This window comes from Nanorana parkeri, unplaced genomic scaffold (genome assembly GCF_000935625.1).
Source record: "Nanorana parkeri isolate BGI_ZX_2015 unplaced genomic scaffold, ASM93562v1 scaffold523, whole genome shotgun sequence".
Taxonomy (NCBI): domain Eukaryota; kingdom Metazoa; phylum Chordata; class Amphibia; order Anura; family Dicroglossidae; genus Nanorana; species Nanorana parkeri.
In genome coordinates this window covers 46,791-55,994 of record NW_017306791.1, presented here as the reverse complement: position 1 = coordinate 55,994, position 9,204 = coordinate 46,791, and the positions used below count along the sequence as shown (strand labels likewise).

The 9,204-nt window shown below is 42.3% G+C and overlaps 1 protein-coding gene across 3 annotated transcripts in view; it reads left to right on the top strand.

The window, feature by feature from the left end:
- CRMP1 (collapsin response mediator protein 1) overlaps nucleotides 1-9,204 on the top strand; it is a 64,832-nt gene that overhangs the window by 20,163 nt on the left and 35,465 nt on the right. For 2 of the 3 annotated variants that reach the window (XM_018561426.1, XM_018561428.1), the window contains exons 2-4: nucleotides 6,220-6,308; nucleotides 8,367-8,551; nucleotides 8,975-9,139. In XM_018561426.1, coding sequence (XP_018416928.1) covers nucleotides 6,220-6,308; nucleotides 8,367-8,551; nucleotides 8,975-9,139 — 439 coding nt within the window. Of the gene's footprint in view, nucleotides 1-284; nucleotides 331-6,180; nucleotides 6,309-8,366; nucleotides 8,552-8,974; nucleotides 9,140-9,204 lie in introns of all 3 variants that reach the window. The other variant, XM_018561427.1, reaches the window with a different exon arrangement.

Genomic DNA, 9,204 nt, shown 5'->3' with positions numbered 1-9,204 from the left:
AACTGGAACATACAAAATCTGGACCAATTGCCAAAAACCATTTGTGAGCAAAATTGAACCTAATCTTTTCCATTTTTTTTCTTAACTTACCTAAAGCAAGTTATACTTCAATAAGTCTGCCAACTGGTATTTCCATGCTGAAGATGTCTCTCCGCACAGACCAATTACCTCCTCCAGACATGACAGCCGAGACTCCTCTCCTGGATCCTGAGAGGACCCCTCTGCTTTTCAGTCAGTATGAAGTGTACATGTCCTACAGGCAGTGACATAGACACACAAAGAAGGACACGTGCTGACAGGGAACATACTGACAGGATGAGAGAGCAGGGTGTGAGAGTTGATGACTTATCAATGTGTTGTTACTCCTTCACCATCTAATTAGCAGGCAGTGGCCAGGTAGGTGGCACCACTGTATCACTTTATTGCCACATAAAAAGTGGTATCACCCTCCTGACTGTGCTGTCTGGCAGAGGTGTATACTAGCTGTCACTGCTAGCCCAATTGTTTTTGTTTCTTTTAAAAAAAATCTTTATTTCTTTTTTTTTTAATTTAATATTTATTTACATTTAAAACATTTTTTTTTCAACTTTTGTTTCTACTTTTTTTATGCACGAACCGATTGGCTGAAGATCAAATTTTTCATCTCGGCATGCTCAGCTATCTGAGCTCTTGCAAGCTGATGTGTCGGAGACAAATTTGCAAGACACACTGCACGCGAAGGTCCGCGTGCTGCCACTTCCCTTGGCTCTGCGCTGCTTCCTGTGCCGTGTGTCACAGACTTTCGACCCTTCCACCTCGACGTCTATAAATCTTCTCACTTATGTACATAGTTACATAGCTAGTCAGGTTGAAAAAAGACACATGTCCATCGAGTTCAACCTATAGAGACATCACATATTGCATGTGCAGTATCCAGATCAATTCCTTCAGCTATTGCAGGGGTGGGCAACTCCAGCCCTCTGTCTGTTGTGGAACTACAAGTCCCATGAGGCATTGCAAGACTGGCAGTTACAGGCATGACTCCCAGAGGGAGAGACATGAAGGGATTTGTAGTTAAAGCACAGCTGGAGGGCTGGAGTTGCCCACCCCTGAGCTATTGTGTAGACCTGTGCAGGCCAGCCATTGGGAACAGGGTTTCCTCTTACTGCACCTCAGCGGTAATGAACTGCATTTTGCAGTACATTAGGGGCCTTATTTAAAAAAAACATACGTGTACATAAAAGCACACTTACCCTTTAAGACTACACTTCATCACATCATATGAGTGTTATTAAACAGGAAAGTGATATAGATGATGTCATTGACGTACTGATGTTTTCCAGCACTGAGTAAATGTGTTTTAGAAATCTACGGGGCAGTAATGTCATATCGATCACACTTCTTTTATTCATTGAGTGACAAAATATTTACAGCTGTTGGTGTCATAGAATATTTTATTTTAGCTTTAACTCTCCCGGAGCCTGAGGCTTTCATACGCTTTATATGTGCACACATTAAAATATATTATCACCTTGCTTAGTGCATCATTCCCAATGAGCTGTCATTACACTGGCTGGTCTCCACTGGTAAATGGGAAACAGTTTTGGAAATCTGGAAAGATGTCAAGTGCGTCTGTGCCAGCATCTTGGATAACGTGTCACTGACACTTCCCTGGCACTGTTCAAGCCCAACTGTCCCCATTATGGAGGTTGTTCTGCTTTGCTTTCTTTGCCTTTAAGGATGAATCATTTTACGCATTGATTAACACAATAGAAATGCTTAGTTTGCTTTTTTTACAACATAAGGGTACCTTTATCAACGCTCTAGTGATGTTTGCATTTTTGAGGCAGTTATTATTTTGAATGCATTTTTTAAAAATGTATTTTTTTTAAAAATCCGATTAACCGATTAATCAAACTTAATAATCGGCTAACTAATCGATTTGGAAAATAATCGTTAGCTGCAGCTCTATGCAAGTTAAAAGGTGTAAGTTATGAAGGTCATGTAGATAAAAAAAATAGGTGCACTTCCCTCTAAATGCACGTTTGCATGGAGCTCCATCACAGCACAGCAGCCCACACTGGACCCCAGGCTGAGGATCCACTCCAGTTCTCATAAGGTAGGGAGACTGGGTGGATCTTAAAAAAATAATAATTTTTTTGGAGTGTGTATATGTGTGTGAGATTGTGTGTGTGGTTGTGTATGTCTGTCTGTGTTTTTGAGGGCCCGTTCACACTAGTACAGTGCGTTAATCGAACAATCCTCTTCAATTAACGCACTGTACCACGCAATCACACCTACTATGTGTTCTGGTGCAGGAGGTGCATTGCGATGCCATTCATTTGAATGGCACCCCAATCGTACCTCCTGCCCTCAGTTCAATCGCCCGCACCTGACAGTGCGGTACCGCAATGCCGTGCGTCTCAGTTCAAACGCCCGCACCTGACCGTGCGTTACCGCAATGCCGTGCGTTTCATTGCGGTGCGACTTGGGTCGCGACTTAATGACCGAGGACAAATGTGCGTCACACAGGTTGAGAACCACTGCTCTAATAGAAACGGTTGAATTATAATAAATCAAAATCTCCACTACATCATTGGGGGTCATTCATAGAAAGGTGTTTTGTGTTTTTTTTCTATTATGTTATTTTCAGTAAAAGTCTAATAGATAATCTGCAAGAAAAACAAAAACTGCGATGGCGGAGGTGCTGCAGGGTGCATTGGGGTATGCTGAGGCGGGGCAGACCATACATTTGAATAGACTGCCAAGCGCAGCTAAATCACACAGAAAGAAGTATGCGCCTCTTGATGAGAGCTTGATAGAAATTGGCCAGCAGAAGGACAGTTTTGCATCAGCAAAAACAGTGACAGCCTCAGTGAACCACTGGCCAATTTCTATCCGTCGAAAGCCTTTTCTTATACTGAAATTAAACAGATTGGAAAGCTAATGTTGTATGTAAGCCAAGCTCATCGTAAAAAAAATCCATTTCACAGCCAAATATGCTCTGCCAGAGTATATTGCCCATGACAATCATACTGTTACATCACTCCACTTGGCAGATTTGCTCTATGCCAAACAGCAACAGGTATGAATCCATAGAGACATTTGTGAAAACCCCGCAAAATCTGAAATAGATGTTTTTTGTTTTCATTTGGCCAAAGTGGAATTTTACTTTTAAATGACAATGCTGCATTTAAAAATTTTTTATCGAATCATTAAGTTGCAGCTGATTCAGGGCAGCTGTTATTCCTTTTTGCAGCAGATCATACAGTACATTGCCAGGACCAGCTCTTCTTATATTTACATGAACTTTTATTGAAAAAAAGACTTAGGCCTTTTACAGAGTCATGCTGTTTTTAAGCAATTCTAAGAATCATAGAAGCTAGTGTTTATAATATTTGCAGCCATAGGAATATAACCTAACAGCAATAGGAATTAACGATCAGTTAATTCTGCTCAGGTTTTTTTCCCAAAAAATGATATACATTATAGAGGCATGCAGACAAGCTGTAGAGGTCAGGCATATGACCCACTGGTCTCTTAAAGTGCCCACAGTATAATTTAATTTTGTTAAGAATAATGGGTATCTAGTACTAAGTATCCTAGCTGTGAAACTTAATAATATGCTTGATGTTTGTTAAAATGCTATTAGTAATACACCACAAATATGATGTACTATGTCTTTAGCTAACCTGTATCAATCTGCGAATGATTTGCCATGCATGTTTATTTGTAATACAACAACTGCATTTATTTGTAATGCAGTTATAAATCCATAGTTTAAAAACCTATAAACGTAAAAAAGCAAACAATTAAAATAAAGCTCACCCAAAACCATTATAACTTCCCTTTAAAGGTCACTTTGTAGTATCAGATTTCAGAAGCAGGTGGCACTGGAATAAATCTGTTTGTCGGCTAGAACTATGAGGTGAGTGAAAAGCACTCACCTCATAGTTCTCCTTTAAAATATTTGTCCTGAAAAATCATGGGGTCTGCCTGTAGTAGGGTAGAACACCTCATATGACTACATTCACAGATTTGGGATTTTCATTTTTCCTGGGGAAGTCTAGAGCACTCTCACGATGTTATTCAGAAAAGGAGAAGGCAGGAGAAGTGAACAATCTAGGCCAAAATAGCTGAACTGGAAAGTGAGCTGAATTGGAGAATTTTTACAAATCAGCTATGAAAAATAGCTGATGGTTCACTTTTCCTGCCTTTTTCAAACTTTTCACCCTTTTGTGAATATCCCTGTTAGTTATAGTAAACTACAGGAACCATTGATACAATTAGCAATGTTCCTGTTTTTAAGCTGGATGTAAACAGACTATCAGTACCTGATAATGCTTGTCAGCCTCAATTATCTGTATCGGTTCTGAAAAATCCATACCGGTCGAACCCTCCTCCAGAAGAAAGGACGGTGTCAGCACCAATTCAGCGTTGATTTGAGGATCTACAGCTGAATGATTTTGTTAAAGTGACATTAATGTAAAAAAAAATGTTTCCCTCCCTCCAATGTTAGTGAAAGCACTTACCTTAATTTATGTTTCTTAATCCGATCTTCTTTCCTGTCCTTTTCATCTGTCCCTCCAGCGGTGCGGCGGGTCTCCGATCCAGCGCTGACTCCTCTGTCCTTGCTGGTACTTCCTGTCCCACGGTGTCTGCATGCGGGTGTACGCGTCCATAGACTTACCTTATGTCTCTCCTCGTCTCCAGGCCGAAAATGTGAACTGTGCATGCGCCGCCCCAAGATGCTTTGCGGCCGCCCGAGAATTTTTACAATTTCGGACAGGAGTGTCTTCCCCGCTTGCTAGCAGTAGATATATGCAAAAAAAACGGAGGGTTTAATAACCTTTTGAGATACTTGAATATACTTTTAAAATGTCACTCCTGAGTTTACTGTCGCTTTAATTTAGCGGTATATTATCCTCTTCCTTTCTGTCACTTTTCTATTTTCCTCTTATTTAACATCTTGCTGGATACGCTTTATAACTATATGGTGCTGAAACATGTCTCTGGGAATAATTGGCTAGACAGTTTGATTAATTAATTTTAGCTCCAGCAGCTGGTTTACTCATTCCACTTAGATCCATCTTTTTCTTGTAGAGAAGAAAATAAAGAAGAAGCCTCATTGTACATGCAGCGTTTTTTGGATTTTCTCTCCCTTTGTCTGATTTGTTTCAGTTGGTCTATAAAAAACGTATACTCTAGCCTCATTTGACATGGATATTTCTCATTTATACTGTGTGTTTCAAGTCTGCAGATATCAAAAATAAAATGTAAGTCCACCCAAACCTGACATTTAAAGTGACACTAATCTCAGGAGTTAAATCTTAAAAATACATTCAAGCGCTTTAACTATTAACAAAAATGTATCTTATTTGTGTATCACTCGGTTATAGATCCTCAAATCATCTCTGAATTGGTGCTGACACTGTCCTTCCTTCTGGAGGGTGGGTAGTTTTATTCCCCATGGTTCCTGTGTGTGTTGTAAAGTAGCCACTGCTACTAGCCACTGCCCGCAGTGCCTGCATTACGGTCCAGTGCAATCTGCAAAAATAGTGCATGCAGCATTTTTGCAGATTGCACTGGACCGGAACGCAGGCACTAATGTGCCACACGTTCGGGTGCAGGCGAACGCACTGTGGGCGGGCGCGTGGCTGTGGTGCCATTGACTTCAATGCACCGCCACGCCCTCTCCTGCCCCAAAACAAAGTGAGACGGCTGGGTTGCGTTCCAGTGGCCTAACACCCTGGAACGCACTCTTTATGGCGTGGACCGGCCTTTAAATGTTTGCTTTGTCTAATGCTATCGGCAAGGCATGTGTTTATAATATGCAGCAGTGTTCACTGGCATCCGTACCTGCTTAGGGCGTTCTTATTTTAAGTGAGGGACAGGGATATGGGATCTGCCATTTCTGACCGGCTTCAGTGATGTCATTCCAACCCTACTTCTACTACGCAGTTAGTTATTGACCTGGAACAAGCATGCAGCCAGTGAGTTATCAAGTTCTTGTTAATCCTTTAGCTTTGTTTCAAGTCATTGACTGTCCAGGTAGTGAAGCCAGGATCAGGATGACAGCCCTGGGGTCTGCTTATTTAGACATATGTTGTATCTTTACAGGTCCCTGTTTACTGCAGTGGGGACAGTACTGGGCAGTTTGTGCAAAGTATCAGTGAGTGAGTTCTGATTGAGGTGGAACAGTCCATAAGCCCACTAAGTACACATCTTATTTTTTTTCAGAGTGATCGACTTCTTATTAAAGGTGGGAGAATTATTAATGATGACCAGTCCTTCTACGCAGATGTTTACCTCGAAGATGGCCTTATTAAGTAAGTGATTGAGAAAATTGTCTGATGTAATGTTTAATGACAATACCTTTAATGTGGAACTTTAGCCATTCATGTGCGCTAATGTGCATTGTGGTTAGGCAACTAGCGATCTGCAACGCACAGGAGTGCATTACTTTGCATTGTGGTGTGCTGCAATGTGCATCTGTTGCGGTTCAGTTAGGATTGAATAGCACCAATGTGCATTACAGTGCGTTGTGGTAACACACATGGTAACATGCGCGTTACCGCAGTGGAAAGGTGTGAAGTGGGTCCTAATGTCGTTGTCCCCCGCCCCCCAGCAGCACATTATCAATACTCTCTGCTGCCATGCTGCTCTGTTGAGTGAAGGAAATACCTATGTAATAATTCTTGGTACAGGAAGCAATGTGACTTACTCCCCTTCCTCTCATGTGACAGTGCTAATGCCTGGTGATTAGACCTTAGCTGTCACATAGGACTGGAGTAATAATACTCAGTGTAAGCTCTAATTAAAGCATGAGAAAAGCACAGGCTCATCCTAATGTTATTGCTAATGGTCTTGTATTTTGTTATTTCTTGTTTAATGTGACCTACTTTGAGCATGGAAAAATAAGAGATGTACATGGTTCTGTCCTTCTGTTGGAACCAAATTCCTCTGCCCCTCTTTTTTCCTTAGCTGTCTCTCGTTTTGGTCTGATGTCTCCTCCCAAGACCCCTGCTCTCTAGCTCCTTTGTTTTGGTCTGATGTCTCCTCCCAAGACCTCCTGCTCTCTAGCTCCCTCGTTTTGGTCTGATGTCTCCTCCCAAGACCTCCTGCTCTCTAGCTCCCTCGTTTTGTGCTGATGTCTCCTCCCAAGACCTCCTGCTCTCTAGCTCCCTCGTTTTGGTCTGATGTCTCCTCCCAAGACCTCCTGCTCTCTAGCTCCCTCGTTTTGTGCTGATGTCTCCTCCCAAGACCTCCAGCTCTCTAGCTCCCTCGTTTTTGTCTGATGTCTCCTCCTAAGACCTCCTGCTCTCTAGCTCCCTCGTTTTGTGCTGATGTCTCCTCCCAAGACCTCCTGCTGTCTAGCTCCCTCATTTTGTGCTGATGTCTCCTCCCAAGACCTCCAGCTCTCTAGCTCCCTCGTTTTTGTCTGATGTCTCCTCCTAAGACCTCCTACTCTCTAGCTCCCTCGTTTTGTGCTGATGTCTCCTCCCAAGACCTCCTGCTGTCTAGCTCCCTCGTTTTGTGCTGATGTCTCCTCCCAAGACCTCCAGCTCTCTAGCTCCCTTGTTTTTGTCTGATGTCTCCTCCTAAGACCTCCTGCTCTCTAGCTCCCTCCTTTGGGCCTGATGTCTCCTCCCAAGACCTCATGCTTTCTAGCTCCCTCATTTTGGTCCGATGTCTGCTCCCAAGACCTCCTGCTCTCTAGCTCCTTCGTTTTGGTCTGACGTCTCCTCTCAAGACCTCCTGGTCTCTAGCTCCCTTGTTTTGGTCTGATGTCTCCTCCCATGACCTCCTGCTCTCTAGCTCACTCGTTTTGGTCTGACGTCTCCTCTCAAGACCTCCAGGTCTCTAGCTCCCTTTATGGTCTGATGTCTCCTTCCAAGACCGCATGCTCTCTAGCTACCTCATTTTGGTCCGATGTCTCCTCCCAAGACCTCCTGCTCTCTAGCTCCCTCGTTTGGTCTGACGTCTCCTCTCAAGACCTCCTGGTCTCTAGCTCCCTTGTTTTGGGCTGATGTCTCTTCCCAAGACCTCCTGCTCTCTAGCTCCCTCATCATTTCCTCCCTACCTTGTGTTGTAACTGTGCTGTCTCTCTTTCTTTAGTGCTGTGCAAACTGTTGCTGCTATATACAGTAAATTCTAAATAATGATAATGAATATACCATTATAAAATATATTATTTAAAACATATTATTTTAAATGTAAATTAAATTAATTTTATTATATATTTATTTTATATCAAAAGCCGCTACAAGAGCAGGATTGCTGTGGGCCATTGTCTCAGAAGTCATAGACTTTTGATAGCTTTATGTGTCGTTTTCATCTACAGTAACAAAACTAATGTCAGTTTATGTTTTTTGTTTTTTTATCAGACAAATTGGGGAAAACCTAATTGTTCCTGGAGGAGTAAAAACGCTTGAAGCCAATGGACGGATGGTCATTCCTGGTGGCATTGATGTCAACACTTATCTCCAGAAGCCCTACCTGGGCATGTCAACAGTAGATGACTTTTACCAAGGCACCAAGGCAGCTGTAGCTGGAGGAACAACCATGATCAGTGAGTGGATTGTACCTATTGACTGGGAATCATTTTTTTTTTAAAGAAAGGTAGATGTTTGGATAACAAACCAAGAGAGTCAGAGGGCCTGTTGAGCAAGTATAAACTTATAGACGAACCTATCTCAATAAAAATCACAGAGGAGCACCTATTACCTTCACAGCAGAGATGAGCTCCAGGTTTGGGTCAATAATAAGTTTGACCCAAACACAAGCTGTTTGCCATTCACACAATTACATTTGCTGTCCAGGTGACACCAGGGCAAGAAATTATGAGTAGGGGAAGAAACTGACAGTAATCAAACCCGACAAAGGCTCTAACTTCCCTGCGAGGTATCTTTATGTATGTGCCAGTAACCCAGGTCATACCAATTATTAGCAGCATAATTGTAAATTAGCTAATTTTATGTTTATTCCTTCTCAGTTGACCATGTTGTTCCTGATCCTGGATCAAATATACTGGCTTCGTTTGAAAAGTGGCACGAGGTGGCTGATACAAAGTCCTGCTGCGACTATTCCCTCCATGTAGACATTACCTGTTGGTACGATGGCATCCGAGAGGAACTAGACATTCTTATGCAAGATAAAGGTAATACCATTACATTGATCATATCCGGGAGCCAGGCCACAGATGCTATCATTGTGACCCCTTAT